This window comes from Psittacula echo, assembly GCF_963264785.1.
Source record: "Psittacula echo genome assembly, chromosome: 3".
NCBI classification, from domain to species: Eukaryota; Metazoa; Chordata; class Aves; order Psittaciformes; family Psittacidae; genus Psittacula; species Psittacula echo.
Window position 1 is genome coordinate 19,061,851 of NC_137736.1, and position 17,669 is coordinate 19,079,519.

Sequence of the window (17,669 nt, forward strand, 5' to 3'; positions counted from 1 at the left end):
CAGTATTGGGTGCACACACCTTCAGCCGTAAGAGGATGTGTCTGCTAGAAATGTGCTTCTCTTAAGAGCAGGTTCCTGTAACTTCTTTTTCTTTCCTTCTGCTAGTGATTTTCCATGTTCTAGTATTATTTTGTCTGAGTGCTTGGAGATGATAGGTCATGGTTCTGCTGCTAGCTGTCTTTAACTTTCACACTGGGGCAGAGTCATAGCTGTTTCAGCTTCTTACACATTGTCCTTGCTGAGAAGTAGAGCTCCTAAATCACCTTGGGTGTTACACAGATAAGTAGCACTTGAGAAAATAAAGCAGAATACCTGATGCGATGTGTACTTCCCAAAGTGTTGTGAGGATTGTCTGGGTTCCTATGTTAATACCATTTTTACAAAAAAAAATTCAGCATATGTTACTGTTGCACATACTATTTCAGATGAGGACTTTTCAGAAAACAGCATTTCCAAAAACACATTGAAACCTATAACGCTGCATAATACTTTTTGCCTTCAGTTAATGGAAGCCTCCTTTGATGAGAAGAAAATAGGGCTCAGGTGTATTTTTCTAAATCTGATGACTGTTCAGCTTTGTGTTGGTGTATCTTTTAGAACTTAAAGTTGCTTACTTGGGGAGACATATTTTAGTGCTTGCGGAGAAAACAGAAAATGCTTTTCCAGTTGGTTAATCACACATCCAATTAATCATGCTTAAGCTATATCAGATAGTTTTGTGTTTAGAAGAGTAAGGTGCTATCTTTTTGCCTTTAGTTGCCTTTTACATAGATACAGCTCCCTTTTTTTTTTATCACATGGATTTTTGTCCTCTGCTCTGTAGAAATTAGATATATTAGTGCCATAATATAAAAAAGTCAGAATATGAAGTACTTGTGAATGTATTAGTCAGCGTAGCACACTCAAAAGCTAGCACTTGGAATATGCAGATAAAATGCCTTTGCTAAGACAGGTAGTCGTGCTTTATGCTACATTTTTGCTGCTGAGAACACCTTAAAAATTTGGTATTAATGCAGTGGAATTTTATGTATTATGTATTTTTAAAGCATAAAACATTAGGTAAATATCAAACAAAAATTAAACATATTGGTTTAAAGCTCAAAGGCTTGGAGTCTTACCAGTGATGAAGCCCAGTGGAAGCTTACATTCATGAGTGGGTACTTTTAGTATGTGAAAAATGTTTGCTAATTAATTACAGGCATTGCTACTAATGCAGACAAATCTTATCTGTGCTGTTACCTGTAATAACTTACTCTTTCAGGTTTGTTAGAAGGAAACCTAGACAGAATTCTTTTCCAAAATGCTTATTAATTATCTTAAGCCATAGAGCATTGCTGAACTTTGTTTTTTTACTTTAGCAGATCTCTTTGTGTTTCTTTTGAGATCAAATTTTATATCAATATACTCACCAGGATATATGATAGGCTTGCTGAATTGTAATTCAGAGCACAGTGTCTTGTCTTCCGTACTTTCTTAGTGTTAATATAATAAAAGGAAAGTTTTGTGTTTCTTACACTTCAGAATAAGCTTCATAATATTACCTTTGGATTTGAGTGCAAGCTTGGTTAGCACCAAGTTGTTTGATGCTGGGTGTTGAGTAGCAAAGCTGTTGACAATTGAGTCTTTTCATAAAAATGCAAATATTTTGTGTTTTCCATATAGTGTTCAGACCTTCAGGCTTGATAATGTATCATTAAGAGCAGAGAAAAATTTGGGTTACCTGTTTTGATCTGAAACAATAATGAAATAGTTGTCCAAAGTAAGTTGAAAGGTAATCTTGTAAACATTGACAGAACCAAGAGCTACCGTATTTTGGCATTTATACAATACTACAGAATAGTAAGGAGATACAACACAGAACCTTGACCAAAATACTGGAGGTCACATCAGTGGATTTGGTTTTTGACAGTATTTCTGATTCACTCTTTCTTTGATATATTGCTTCAGCTTCCTGTGTCACAGTTTCAGCATCTGTAAAATGGGGCCACTGTCAAGTCTATGTACCTAACAAATGCCTTTTAAAATTTTAATTCATCTTCAAGAATTTTAACATAGCTTGATGAAGGTTAATTCAGTGGATGTTGTGTATAGTTCTGTTTATTGTAAAGTGTTTGGAGAATTCTGTTTGCTGGATAAACAGCATGTTGAGACATCGATTGAAAGTTACCTTGGCTCATTCTGCGGAGTTTGATGTAGTCAGTCCAGAAATGTATACAATTTTTTTCTACATACAAATGAACTGGACTCACCATCTTTTCATGGAATGGCTTCAGGAATAGCTGGTTTTCTACCCTGGAAAATCAAGAGTAGTTTTCAAATGTTCTTCAAGTGCAAGATAACAGGTGCTCTGCATTGGGAACAGAAGCTGGCTCCATTTCAGTTTTAAACTAGGGCATTCCAAATGTCACATTAAGGTAGTGCTAAGGGACTTGGCCTTGGGAAGAGCCAGCTTGACATAAAACAGTGTTTGTTTGACAAACAGGATCTATTACTGCTTTTTTGAATAAGGGATGTCTTTTAATGTCTGGTATCATGGTGGTGCTGCTTTGGATCAAAGTTTCGTAGTACTTTAAAGCTAGACCTTCATCATGAGATGATTTGTACTTTTTCAATGGGAAATTCTGAAGTGCAGTTTAAAATATATGAAGGTTTTACATGCCTTGAAGCATTAAGCCTCACTGCTGTCATTGGTTCTGAAGCAGCATTGACTAAGTCACTTACAAAAGAAAGGTGCGTATATCTCTGCCAAAATAGCCGTGTAGAAAGCAATTCCTAAACTGAGCATTGTGACCATTTATGGTGTCTTAACTGCTGTGAGTTAAGGGACACTGTGGTATTTTGATATTGCTCCCTGAAGTAAGATTAGAGTTATGCGGTTGTGCCCATACACCAGAGTTAAGTAATTCTTCAGAAAAGAGTGCCAAAGCATCATTTGATTTGACATTGTGTGCAGTGGAACATTTTGAAGAAGAAAGTTACAAGAAAGCAGCTGCAGTTTTTCTTTTGCCCACTTCTTAATATATAAATTCATATTAGGAGTGACTCAAGGCATTGCTTGTTCCATACACAGAGTGTGGCCTTGGAAATGGTCCTCTAGTCTTTAGCTTAATATAAACTAGAAAAATTATTGATCAGTGTACTGAGGGAGGCATTGTACTTTAAGGCTTCAGTTGGTGCATAATGTCTAGTGAAAATTGATAGGTGGAGCAGTAGCTACATAGCTTTCCAAATTACACCTATGTGAACACTTCACTGGAAGGTCATCACTGCCATTTGAAATTCAACAGTGCTTTTATGTCTTGTTTTATCCCTGTTGATAGTTGCACCAATTTCAAAGCAAGCCTCATGTATGTTTCATTGTCCAGTGAGATATCATGGTGGTGACAGATTGAGCACTTGATCCCAGGCCTTATTTGAATATATGGAATTACATATTGAAGCATCCTCACAGAATTAAATTATCCATTTCTGGTGGCATTTAGTTAAGGGGAAAAGTAAACAGTTTCTGGCTCTTACAGAGCCTATACATAATACGGGGAAGAGGTGAAGATACAGGAATGACAGGACACACAACTTGGCAGAGGTCTTGATGCTGATTTTGGAAGAAAAAAAGTACTCTAAAGGGTTTTGTAGAAGGTCTGGGTCTCTTCCATCATCTTCGCTGGAGGCCTGCCTTCAGTGGAAGGTGGAGGGAACAAATATCCACTAGATTAGATGAATAAGAATTAAAGATTGTGAAGATTCTTGTCACCTGGGAGAGAGGAGTCCTTGATGTAAGAGAATTTGCTGTTAGAAAGTCTAGCAATGTAAGTTCTGGTGCACCTGAAGAGTAAAAAAAGGAATATAGCCTACTAATAAAGCAGTTAAAAGTAGTATTGTATTTTTATTTTTTTAATGTGATTAATAATGGGGAAGTGACAAAAATATTGAGGTGACACAAATATCGGAAAGCTGTAGTACTTACTGCTGAGCTTTTTTGCCAAATCTATGAACTTGTGGAAGTAGTTGCTGAAGTACAGAGAACACAGATTTACTGACTTTACTCAACTTTAACGGCAGCAAATGCAGAAACAGTATTTTCTTCAGATCAGTTTGATTAGTTCTGTTTTTTATTTTAGAAATAAAAACATTCAGGATCTGGTGGTTCTAGTTTTGAATGATAAGCTAGAATCAATCCATTCAATTGTATTATCATGTACTTTAACAAATAGGAAGGTTCTTTGAGGCAAAATATTTAAGCTGTTTGACCCTTGCCCTCTTTTCACTTCAGGGAATAAGGAAACTCACTGAGTTTGGCTTAGTTTTTTGCTTGTAGTTTTGCTTGTATTTATTTCCTCCCTCAGTACTTACATAAATAGTGATCACATGATAACTAATCATGTATGTAACAAATTACATATGGGAGCATGTGCAATTCTATTTTTTTTTTCATGTTTCAAATGGAGGAGTGAAAGTGTAAGAGACACTATATGTCTGTATTTCAATGTAAACATTTAATGCAACTCGTGTAGCTACTTTGTTCTTAAGACCAAAAAATCCTAATCTAACAAAACCAAGAAGTTAGCTCATATCTAATTTTGTCATTAGACTTCTTTAAGAAAATAAAAATTGCAATTCAAGATGTGATTAGAGCACGTTTGCTGTTTCTTGCTTGCACCCTAGAAGCAAATTTTTAGGTTTCTATTATGCAAAGTGATATATAAGCATACAGCACATGGTATTTCCCACCTCAGTATTCAAATTTACATACAAGCAAGCATTGTAGAAATCAAATTGATCTGAAAATAGGATCCTCCATTGAAAATACATTTATCGTTTGAATAAGAAAGTAGGATTTAAATTAAAAGTACAATAAACCAACTGTGAAGGACCTAAGTTCAAAATCTGTCCCTTACGAGGAAAAATGGATAAGGAACAATGGTAAATAGTAGTGAACTATGTAGATGTATTCCCAATTCAAGAATATACACATTCTTGCTAATAGTGCATGGTGCGTAAGATTAAGATTGTTATTTTAATGGCTCTCTGATGGCTTTCCTTGTTAATGGAAATTGTAGTACTTCTGAGATATCACAGTTTCAATGTCTATAAAATGGGGTATAAAAAAGTATGCTTTTCATCTTTTTAAAGCTAGATTATGTGTGCTTTAAAAGCAAGCACTCTATAACCATTTCACCCAGTCAGTACTTCCTCTTAAAAATGAAAAACTATTTTGCCAAATTATGATGCTTATGTAATGTGGTACTTGAGGTGTGTTATGAGCAGTTTTGAACTTTGGAGGTGACCTCTATAGTTCCAGGAAAAACTAGGTTACAAAATACACCTTTTCAAGCAGGGAAAGCTAAATGAGCACTGGACGAGGTGCAGGTGTACCTGTGGTATCTGGTACTTCTTGAAGGGTTTCCTGGTCTTTGGAGGAGTACAGCAGGGATGTTCAGTGCCTGCTTCTCAGTCTGAGGGTTGTGCTGTGGCAGTCCGTGACTGTGAGGGACCAAGTATGGGTATCAGGTGTTCTTTTTCAGTCCTGGGAGTATATGTGACAAATAAAAGGTATTAAGAGGAAACAAGTGGAGAGAGGAGAAATTACTTTTCCAAATCTGTGCTACAGTGCCAGAGGTGATACTGGGCTCTGAAATGCTTCTGCCTTGTGCTGAACCAAGACAAGTTCAGAACTGCAGGATTTTCATATGTGGAGAGAGTTCTGTTTGCAGTTCGTCTTTCCCTGACTCTAGTTTTGTCAGAGGAAGGCAAGAAGGTTAATTTTGTGTGAGTTTAGTAGGTTTCCTATTTGAAAATAGTGCAGCCTAACAGGCCTACAGTCTAATGTCTGGAATTTTTATTCTGAGAGCTGTACAAACACAAGGCAAAGAGATAGTGTCCTTGAGTTTAAGTGCTTTTAGGATTTAAATAAAAAGTTTATGTTTATAATAAGTATTTTTATTTTCTGAAAGTGCTTTCTGGGAATTATTAGGTTCACTATAACTGGCTTTCATAAAACGGAGGCACTCTAAATGAAAGTTGAAGCTATTTGTTTAGACATATAGTTCATGAAAGACTGCATTGTTTTCAATATACTCTATTTTTCCTTCTTCATTTGTATAGTGCATTAGTGGTTGTAAGTGCAGTGGTAAGTAAGCCTGTATATAAGGAATAAGGACATAAAGTTCCTGGATTCTTGCCTTACTTGATATGCATGTGTAGATTTCCTTTTTCTCCTTCATTTCTTCATTTCATGCCACCTTTCCAAAAGTTTCCTTTGTGTTTTTTCCCTTAAGTATGTATCAAATGGAATGGTACTGGCCTTCAGTTTTACTATTCAAAATGCAACATTAACGATGAGACTGAAGTTGGGTTTTCTCTGGTTTAAGAGGAGATGCAGAGTTGTAGATAATCTTGGAAGATCAACTTCCAGTTCCTTGCTGAAATTACCAAACCACATTTTACTTTCTACCTGAGACCTAAATACATTCTTCTTTATATTCCTATACAAAAAGTCGTACTTCTTGAACTGGTATACTTGCTTTCAGATAAGTTAACCAAATGGTTATTTTTCTGCTTGATAACTATTAGTTTTAGAGGAAACTTCAGCGTGTGAACTTATGAAATGTTCATTTTGCCATTTCTGCTCTCTTATTAGAGGTGGTGAAAGAGCTAGCAAATGTGATGCTTGTCTTATTGTTTGTAAAATGAGAACCATATGAATTGTTTCAAAATTTATGTTTGTATTCTGGTTCTTTATTATTTAGGTTTTTGCCCATTTGTACCTATTAGCAGGGTCTTCATTACTTCTTCAGTGTTATAATTTTTTTTGGAAGAGTATATAATTAGTGTTTTTCTTCACAGGGAGAAGAGAATTTATTCAAAGATTAAAACTTGAAGCAACCTTGAATGTGCATGATGGATGTGTAAGTCACTTTTGCTTGTTAAAAGATATTAAATTGTGATTTTGTTGCCACAGTAGTATTTCCTCAACTTAAAAGTGCAAATACCATGTATCAAAGCTGAGCTGGGAAACACTGCTTGTTGAGACCTAAATCTGAATTCTCTAGGTATTTTTCTTCTTAAACATCTGACACTTTACCTTTGAAGCAAAACAAAATACCATTCCTGTACCTTAATACTGTGTCCCACTGCTGAATGAATTAATCTTCTGTGCCAGGAAAACACATGTTTATCTTTTCAGTTAGAACTCACCTTAAATCTTTAAATGGAATATTTAATAGTTTTGTGCTATGTTAAGATTATTTTTTTTTTTTAAACTTTAAAGTTACGTTAGTATTTTGAATCATTTATTCTCCAAGTCTAAAAAGCAGATTATCAAGTACTTCATGCTTATTTAAAGAGACAATAAAATCCAAAATTGCCATCCAGAGGGGACCTTGACATGCAGGAGGGGTGGCCAATGCCAACCTCATGGAGTTCAACAAAGTGAAGTACAGGGTCCTGTACCTGGGTCGAGGCAATCCCAAGCACAGCTACAGGTTGGGCAGAGAAGAGATTCAGAGGTGGACTTGGAGGTGTTGGTTGATAAGAAACTGAACATGACGGGGGTTGGAACTAGATGATCTCAAGGTCCTTTCCAACCCTAACTATTCTATGATTCTATGAGCTGGCTTCAGTGTGTGCTTGCAGCCCAGAAATCCTCTGTGTGCTGGGCTGCATCAAAAGGAGCGCCACCAGCAGGTCAAAGGAGGTGATCCTGCCCCTCGGCTCTTGTGGGACCCCACTTGGAGTACTGTGTGCAGTTCTGGTATTCCAACATAAGGAGGACATGGAGCTGTTAGAGCAAGTCCAGAGGAGGGCCACAGGGATGATAAGGGAGTTGGAGCACCTCCCATACGAAGATAGGCTGAGAAAGTTGGAGCTGTTCAGCCTGGAGAAGAGAAGCTGTGTGGAGACTTCATAGCGGGCTTCCAGTATCTGAAGGGAGCCTACAAGAGTGCTGGAGAAAGTCCCTTATGAAGAGTCTGTAGCGACAGGACAAGGGGGTATAGGTTTAAACTTAAACAGGGAGACTTCAGGTTATATATAAGGAAGTTCTTTACTGTGAGGGTGGTGAGGCACTGGAACAGGTTGCCCAGAGAAGTGAATGCTCCACCCTGGCAGCGTTCAAGGCTAGGTTAGACAGAGCCTTGGATGACATGGTCTAGGGTGAGGCATCACTGCCTATGGCAGAGGGCTGGAACCAGATTAAGGTCCTTTCCAACCTGAACCATTCTATGATTCCGTGAAAATAAGCCTTCCCTGAAAGGCAATAACATAACTTGAAATATTGCTTAAGCACTTACTGAAAGTGGTCCAAATACTGAAAGTCATATTCTACTAGGTACAGAGCAAAGAGATTGCCATATTGTCTTTTGCAAACAGCAGAAATTTTTGATGGTTAAAGCATTGTCTTTGTTGTACAAGATACCTGAAAAGTGAAAGGATACTAGATGTGCTGTAAAAAGTGTAAATTTTCTGCTTTAATGTGTATTTCGAAAGATGCTCAAATGTAAAGACTTATCTTGAGTTACTTGCACTTTTAGGTTTAAATTAAGGTGTGTTATAATTGTTAATTAGCACAGTACTTTCGAAGGAAAAGTGTTAATAAAATCTAGCCTTTTGGCTTGATATCAGAAGTATGATTTTTGACTTTCATATGCTTTTGAAGGACTAGAAAGGCTGGAAAAGGCAAGGATTAGAATTGCTATATGTAAAAATTCAGCTGCTTTTGTTATACTAGCTACCATTAAGTTTAATGTTCTGGTACAGATGGTGTTTGACTTAAAACAAAAATCAAAGCATTAATTGCCTAGTCTTTTTCAGGAAATGTTTTAAGAATGACAATGTAAGGTCTCTTCAAGCCCAAACTATTCTATGATTCTATGTATAGAAAGTTATTTATCAGGTTTTGTATTAAAGATTGTAACAGTGATTTTTAATTTAGAATTTCTTTTCTGTACTTAAGCTGAAATTTTTCAAGTTGCTTTTCCTGAAGTTGGTTGGGATTTTTTAGTAATTTTTTCTTTGTTTTGTAAAAATAGTCAAGTTTGCTTGTAAAACAGAGGACACGACAATAGTAATTCTTCACTGCTAGTTAAAAATTGGCTGAATTTGTTGTCTGTTTTAGTTAATCTCCTCTGTGTCATGTAACAGAGATTGCAAATTTGGTGTTATCTATTTGGTATTGCTTGGACCTACCTGGTGGATAATGTATTTGAAAATTCATTTTGAATTGACTGCATTAGCTTTTAAAGTATGCTTTAACCTGTGGTCTAACTTTATTGTTTTAGTGGGTGGAGAATGTTTTAATTGTGAACTTGTAGCACTATATGTAGGTGTTTAAAATAGTGCTACAATTTGAAAACTGTCTTTAGAAATTAAATTTGCTCAGAACTATCCCCCTTTAAAGAATGGGGTATTAGGAATTCTTACCTCACTTACTATGTGGGGTTTTTTTTGAATAATCTTTTATAGCTAACAGCAATTCAGTAGAATTTCTTACTTCTTGCTTAGAAAAAAAAATCAGTGAAATAAAAGTAATTGAAATTACAATGCTCTTGCTGATTAAAATGCTTATGCCATCAATGGTAAATGATCATGACTAATGTCTTCCCCCCTCCCCAGTTGCTGAATCAGCATGTATTTCATGTGGGAGGAATGAATGCCATAGATGTCTTCATAAGGTGTTTCTGGATTTGGTTATCTTGGTGTGGTTTTTTTTCCGGAGGGCTGGAGGGTGGGGCTTAGTTTGTTTTGGGGGGGGGTGTGTGTGTTGTGTTTTTTAAGTTAAAAACATTTGCATTCTTCTGTGGAATAAGTTATGACTTGTATTTTCTATACAAAGCAAGCTGTGTAATTGGACACGGTGGACAACTTAAGGCAAGAATTTTTTTTTCTCATTGAGGATAAAAGTAAATTCGAACTTCCTACCTACCATTTGATCTATGTTACACCAAAGAGAGATCCTGTGGGAAATACAACTATATATAATCATACTTAGGTACAATATCTTTGTAAGGAATAGTTCTATTAATTACTTCAAGTGTATGTGCTTATGTAGCAGTAATATTACCATAGTATATTTTTGTTTTGAATATTTTCATCTCTGAGTTTAGGTACCATTGTCTTTGAAATAGTACAATTTTCCACTTCATTTGAAGACGCAGTTTCTAGCAATAGTATGTAAAGTAATTAAATTAGTTTCCTGAATCATTGATGTCTGCTTGTAGCCTTCCAGGGATCTTGTTGAAAGATTCACATTGTCCAATTCAGTGAGGTCATAATGCATGCCAGAAGTTGCCATTTTCCATGTATACTCTAAAGGAAGCGTAAGATGATGACAAAATCTAGAGTTAGGTGAGATGCTTTCTGTATGAAGTCGCTAAATCCAAGGGAGAAATGTTGGAATAGAATCACTTTGGACCAGCAGCAATGAAGTGGGAGGAAAATAGAGGGAGAAGCAATTCTTAAATTATATCAAATTGGAGTAAATTTATTGCTTATTTTTTCTCTCAGTTCTGTTCCCGTGAAAGCTGAGGAAGGTAGAACTGTGGAACGCGTAGGTGTATGGAGCCTTTGACATGAGCAAATACTACCTTTTAAAATAAAGGAAAAAATATTATCTGGAGGAATAATTTCTCATGTCTATGTATAGACAGTTCAGTAACAAACAAATACCTTATGTGCCATACATCTCCTTCAGGATGGCTGTTGTGGTTAAACCCAGCCAGTAACTCAGTACCATGCAGTCACTTGCTCACTCCCTGCTTCCCTTCCCCTTCCAGGGTGGGATGGAGAGCAGAATCAGAAGAATGTAAACCCCGTGGGTTGAGATAAGAATAGTCTAATAACTAAAATAAAGTAAAATATAATTATAATAGAATACCAATAACAACAATAATGATAACAATAGGAAACAACAAAAGAAGAAATGAAAGCTCAGAAAACACAAGTAATGCATGATACAATTGCTCACCACCTGCTGACTGATACCCAGCCCCACCCAAGCAGTGATCGGTCCCTTTTGGGTGACTCCCCTGCTGGGTTTATATACTGGGCATGACATGTTGTGATATGAAATACCCCTTTGGCTAGTGTCGTGGTTTAAGCCCAGGCCGTAAGTCAGCTACACAGCCCTCTTGCTCACTCCCCCTGCTTTCTTCCGCTCCCCCTCCCTGCTCCCGGAGGGATGGGAAGGAGAACCAAAAGAATGTAACTCCCACGGTTTGAGATAAGAACAGCCCAGTAACTAAGGTATAACACAAACCACTGCTGCTACCACCAATAATAATAATGATAAGGGAAATAACAAGGGAAGAGAATACAATACCACCCGTTGATACGCAGCCTGACCGAGCGGTGTGCTAGCCCTTCCAGGTAACTGCCCATTTACATCCTGGGCATGACATGCTGTGGTGTGGAATACCTCTTTGGTTAGTTTGGGTCAGGTGTCCTGTCTCTGCTTCCTCCCGGCTTCCCCTCCTCCCTGGCAGAGCGTGAGACTCACAAAGTCCTTGGTCAGAGTAAACATTTGAGCAGTAACTAAAACCATCAGTGTTATCAGCGCTGTTCCCAGGCTGAAAGTCAAAAACACAGCTCTGCACCAGCTACTAAGAAGGAGAAAAAATGACTGATCACTTACTAGAAAGTCAGTGAAGGTGGTGTCTTCTGTAAAAAAAAAAAAAAAAAAAAAAAAAAAAAATATCAAGGCTTATTCCAGTGAATGAGTTTGTTGATAGTAATGTTGAGAAGGTGATCTGGTACAGAACAAAAAGCCTGTTTAGTTATAGACCTTTAGTATACATTTGGTTATGTCATCTTCAGGATTTTTTCTGAAGCAACTTTAGCCTGGGTGGGGTGTATCGAAATTGCTCAACTGAGGCAATCAGTGGAATGAAATCAGAATTTAGAAGGAGAATGATTGATGTCTTGTGTAGGCTTGTGACGCTGTAATTTAGATAATTACGTTCTCTTTTTCCATCTTTTGCTTTCTCTGCTATTCTGCCCTTCAGATTTTGTTTTTGCATGCATACCCACACACCTTAATTGTTTTAATTTTTGTGCTAGCTGTTCTTTCTTATATCATATTTTTTATTTTTTTAGCAGCTTCCTTGGTTTTTTAGTGTTTTGCTCTTGTTTCTATTCTTGTATCCTTGTATCAGCATTTTGGGTTTTTCTATGGCAATGGTAATATTTTTCTGCCTGAAAGGAAATATAGATGAAAATGAACTTCCTTGGGTTTTGTGTTTGCACTAGCTGTAGTACTGTGCTGTGTTTGACAGAACTCCTTACTTCAGTGGTAGATGGATCTGGGGGCTAGCGGAATGCATGGTTCTTTGTGATTGGCAGCCAGGGTTATAAAATCATAAAAGCAGCCATGCAAGGTCATATGAATACTCAGTCGAGCCTGAAAACTTGGTCCTGAGTGGCCAGTACTAATTTTTGAGGAAAGCTGAGACAGTTGAGACAAGCAGATAGTCTTGAAGGGTGTTCCAGAGAACATGTCACACACTCTAATGGACAGAGAGAGGTGAAAGTTGCAGTTTTGTTCCTGATCATTTTTTGTTTTTCTTTGATGAATATATGTATTTTCCCACTTCTGATGTTTTAGGACATTCCATGGCAATAAATCCCAGTTTCATTAAAATGCCATGTGGTGGTTTTATTGAAGGCCTTCCATTTCCTGTACTGTAAAAATCCACAGAAAATTGTTTCATTTTCCATGTCATTCATGATTTCGTACGCTTCTGTCATACCCCCTCCCCAGAGTAGTACAAATTAGTTGCTTCCTGCAATAAAAGGTGTTTGATATCTGTGATCATCCTAGTAATTAATTTTTGTAATTTCTCTTTTCACATGGGCAGTAATAGGAATGGAGAATATGGGAGTGGGATATGAACCTAAACTGCAGAGTGTGGAAGACACAAATTTGCTATGCATGGATGTGTATACACTGACAGAATGATGTTTGCTTTTCTGTGCATTTCCTAATGATTCCTAATATTATTTGACTGCTGCTGAGCATTGAGTTAACTCTGCCATAGGCATATCTGTTGTAACACAAAGATCTCTTTTAAAGCTCTACAGTGAATATGTCAAGATGTTGCCCATATGATCCACATAAAAAAGCTAATTCTGATTTTGCAACGTTGCCTAGTAAAGGATAATAACTAAATAACTAAACTTGTGATTAAAATTGTAACTAAAATGAGTGTATTTATTTTGAACAAAAAGATTTTTGTCTTTTGGGCTCAGAGTGAGACATTTGAATCAAAAAAAAGGCGTAAGAAAAGAACAAAGTGGGATATTAACTAATTATGTAGTTCACTCTGATACATTACCCTGAGGCAGTTATTCTGCCAGCAGAATATAGCCAACAGAAGATGCTGATGGCTGCAGTTTGGCACTTAAAGCTATTTTAGAGGCTACTTGAAATAATAATGGTCATGCATGCAATCTTTGATGCTTGTGCATGAGCTGCTGCTTGAACTCAAGTTACTGTAAGGATACTTTCTGAGCTTTCTGGATTTTGAGTGCTTTTACAGCTTTATTTCATTGATGCATTATTAAACAGTTGTGTGAAAAGGAGAATTGATAAGGAAATATGCTGTAAAGTTCTCCCAATGCAATTCTGTACCTCTCTGTAGGATTCTTTTTTTCCCAGCATACTCACACTTCTCAAAAGGCATCTGGGATGGATTCTGCAGTGCTTTTCACATGATCCCTGAGAAGGTGTGGTCACTGAAAAGCATACAAAGTAATGGATGGTCACAATCTGGGTATGGTAAATATACAGTAAGGAGAGCATTGTTATGCCCTCCAGTTCAAATTTAGAGGACTAGATTTGGAACATTAAAGCACCTGAAGACATAAAATTTTGGCTACTGACGCCTTTGTGGGAAAGCTTAATAGCTTAATTTACCTGATGGACTCCTCAGATGTAGTGGAAGTACTGAAATGCCAGAGGTGAAGCAGGTGATTGATTCCCTTATCAATTTGTTTTAAAAACACACAATTATTTATTTTTTTTTTGTGCTAGCTGCTTAGAAACAACATCATTTCAATTGAATTTGTTAACTCCTATTTATGTAGTGTTGGATGAATATTGATGATTTAATATTCTGAAAATCAAATTAATGTATGTCTAAATTAATTTGTTGTTCATTCACACAGGTGAACACAATTTGCTGGAATGATACAGGAGAGTATATTTTGTCTGGTTCGGATGACACCAATCTGGTAATTAGTAATCCCTACAGCAGAAAGGTAGGCTTGTTTCTGGATAGTCAATAGTTTTAAAACAAGATTATTTTTCAAGATATTGAGACATTTTTCAAGGTATTTTTCAAATACTAGTTGTTACCTGACAGAGATAACATCAGGCCCTTTATAGTGTTTATAAGTGTGAATAAAACTTCACAGTGCTTTAAAGCCTTAGTATGCTAATCCCTTGTGACATAGGTATTATCCCATTTTACGGTATGTGGTCTGGCACAACAGGGACATGGTCTCACAACAGATTAGTGTCAGAATTAGGAATAGGATTCAGTCATTCTTGTGAAATCTTATAGTCAGATAAATCGTTTTCTGTTTCATTTTAGTTTTAAAATATTGTATTAGCTTTTGCTGTATGTAATATACGTGTTGTCTTTCTGTAATGTGGTTGAAGCACCAATCTTGATTAAAATACTTTATTGCCATTTGAAATTACATTGCCTTGTGTGTGGCTAAAGAAGAATTTGAACTGGAATAGGGGAAGCAGGCTTATGAAGGGGAAAGTATTGTAAAGAAAGGTCTCTGCTTTTCCACTTCCGCACTCACATGGGTTGTGATGCAGTCGAATAGCTTCCAGTAATGTCAGCTATCATCCATCACATTGCTTTTTAAGGAGCTGCTGATAGTGTGATAGAACAGATGCTCTGAACTGTGTCCTCCAGTGCTGGGGATGCTGTGCAGCAATGTTCAAGTGAAGTCCTTTCTTCTACACTTTCTCAGAGGTTGAGAATTAAGCCTTGAAGACATGCTGAGAAAGTAAATGGGGAAGGGGGAGATCAAATATGTGACTGGGGTGGTGGAAGAGAGTTTGAATAGAAAGTTATGGAGGCAACAAAATGTTACCTTCCTGAAGAGCTGTGCTTTGACTGGAGGTAAAGCTTTACCAGCTTTTATCTTGTGTATATTTCAGGTTATGTAGCTAGACTGTTAATCTTTTTTTTTATTTTGTTTTGTTTTTTGTTTTGTTTGTATGTGTGTGAATTGTTGAAAAGGTGTGAAATAGCACTCATGAAATATTAAATGTAAGCTTTCACTAACAGAGAAATTTCATCTACATAATGTTTTCTTTGAATTGAGTGGGAATTTTGAAGTAATTTTTATACTGTAAACAACTTAGTTATCTTTTTCCTATTAGTGGTGAAAATACAAATGGTTGGTTTAAATGCTGCAGATGGGAGAAATAAGGTAACAAGAGAATGTTCACTAGTAGGTTTTCAGTTTTGGTAGACTAGTAAGAAATATGTTAGGAAATACAAAGAATCATCACAAAGCATTTAAAACCAACTATGATGATGAAGTAAATTATATGCTTCTCTGCTGTACTGTAGATGAATGACACTTATTGAGACTAAGTCTAGTCTTAGTTTGCTGCCCTTTAACCGTGTTCTTAAATGCTTATTTATTTTTGACTGGTTTCAAAGTCAAAAATATGGTTCTCTCTCTTAAAGTGAGTTCTTTTTAAGAGTACTATCAATTTTTAAGCTCTATAAAGTTGGTTTGTATTACAATGTCTTATTTTCTTGACCCATGATATTTCAGATCTTCTAAATTTCTCCTCACTGGCATGCTGGCTGGCTGCAGTATCAGTCTGGACCAGTGTTTTACTTGGAAAAAAACCTGATGTGATATGTAACTAGCATTTTCCAAAATGTGGGAGTTGCATTCCAGTCCTTCCATTTTGCAGACTACTTTGTGCAAGTGCAGAAGTCATAATAATATCTTCTGTAGAACTGCCTTATTCTTAGAAGAAATTTGGTATAAAACCAGCTTCTTCATTCTATTGTATTAAACTGTAGATTACTAGCAGCCTGTACATTCTTGATGTTCTATAGTACTGAGTCTGTATTATTTTCCCATTTGTTATTTGCTTTGAAAGTATTAACCTGATACAGCATTCTTTTTGCTTTCTTCCTTAGGTTTTAACAACCATTCGCTCAGGACACAGGGCCAATATTTTTAGTGCAAAATTTTTACCATGCACCAATGACAAACAGATTGTATCTTGTTCTGGAGATGGAGTCATTTTTTACACTAATATTGAACAAGATGCAGAGACCAACAGACAATGCCAGTATACGTGCCACTATGGAACTACCTATGAGGTACCTCACAAAAGTATATGATAATTTTAAGATAGATGGAACACATCTTTTCTTGTATTGTTGCCCAAGATTTTAACCAGACGGCTGAGAGCTTTATTTCAGTGCAAATTAAAGAACCTTTCTTTTAGCTTTTTTGTTTGTTTTGTGGGGGTTTTGTTTCGGTTTTGTTTTTTAAATCTTAGAGTAGGATTTAAAAGCGAAATATGTTGACTAAATTAAACGGAAGACTTTCTCAAACGTAGTGCCATTAAGATCACTTTCTTTGCAAATATAATAGCTGAATACACCTTCAGTGAAAGAATCCTCTGCAGCGCAATACTGATTTAAATTGTACTGTGAATTTCTTTTTTGAAATAGGTTGGGAGGGGGCAGTGGTTGTGTTTTTCATTTTGATTTTTATTCTTCCCCTCCCCTCAAAAAACTTTTCAGCATCAATGCCTTTTTCACAGTTCTTCCAAGAAATGCTTATTTCAGCATGTGTGAATAACTTAATCTGGAAAATGTATTTACAGTTTTATGTAATTTCTCATTTGTATTCTGGTTAACTCTGTGTAAATTCAGAGCCAGTGTTTTCAGTCCTCCCTTGCAAGTTTTGTTCTTATAAATAGGCAAGTGAAGAAGCAAAGTGTTAATTAAGTTAGGAAGATAATCAGGTTTATTGATCTGTTTATTTTAATGTAAGCAAAATCTGCTGCTTGTAGAACTTACCATGCTTAAAGTGGAAAAAATACTGCTATTTCCTTCTCAGGTTATAACTATTCCAGGTTTGAGTTTGTTTGTTTTAACAATAGCATAGTGCACACACAGAGGGAAAAAAATCCCAAATCCATTGCTTTCTTAACTATTTAGCTCAGATTTCATAGTAAGCTTTTAAATCTTTTTCATGGTATGTTAAGTGAACAAAATATTTAAAAACCTATGCTAAAAAAACCTAGGGGGTGTGAAAAGGTTGTGTGAAAAAGGAAGATGGCCAGAGTCAATTTTTGATCATGTAGTAATAGTATCCTTATGGTTGTAATCACATGTGTTCCATTAAAGATTCTGTGAAAAACACTTCCAATCTGCAGGGTAACTTTGTAAGTCAGTTGAGCTAACCTTGTAGTATTCACTGTGTTTCTGGGATTTGTGGTTTTGGTTTCGTTTTGCCTGGGTTTAATACAAGACTACATTTTCAGTTTTGCAAAATGTGATTCTGGATCCCAGGCTTACATTGTCTGCTTTTAAATTTGAGATTTGTTTTGATTGAGAAACTACTTTCCTTTAAATAGCATCAGTCCTGATGGTTTCCAAACTGCATGAGTTCTCACT

General features: G+C 36.3%; 1 protein-coding gene across 5 annotated transcripts in view; it reads left to right on the forward strand.

Annotated features, from left to right (window-relative positions):
* The window catches only part of DCAF6 (DDB1 and CUL4 associated factor 6), an 85,279-nt gene that overhangs the window by 8,971 nt on the left and 58,639 nt on the right, over positions 1-17,669 (forward strand). For all 5 annotated transcript variants that reach the window (XR_013956350.1, XM_080612054.1, XM_080612056.1 and 2 more), the window contains exons 2-4: positions 6,844-6,905; positions 14,158-14,250; positions 16,176-16,361. Coding sequence is in view for 4 of the 5 variants with exons in the window: in XM_080612054.1 (XP_080468180.1) it covers positions 6,844-6,905; positions 14,158-14,250; positions 16,176-16,361 (341 nt within the window). In the remaining variant the exon portion in view is untranslated. The remainder of the gene's footprint in view (positions 1-6,843; positions 6,906-14,157; positions 14,251-16,175; positions 16,362-17,669) is intronic.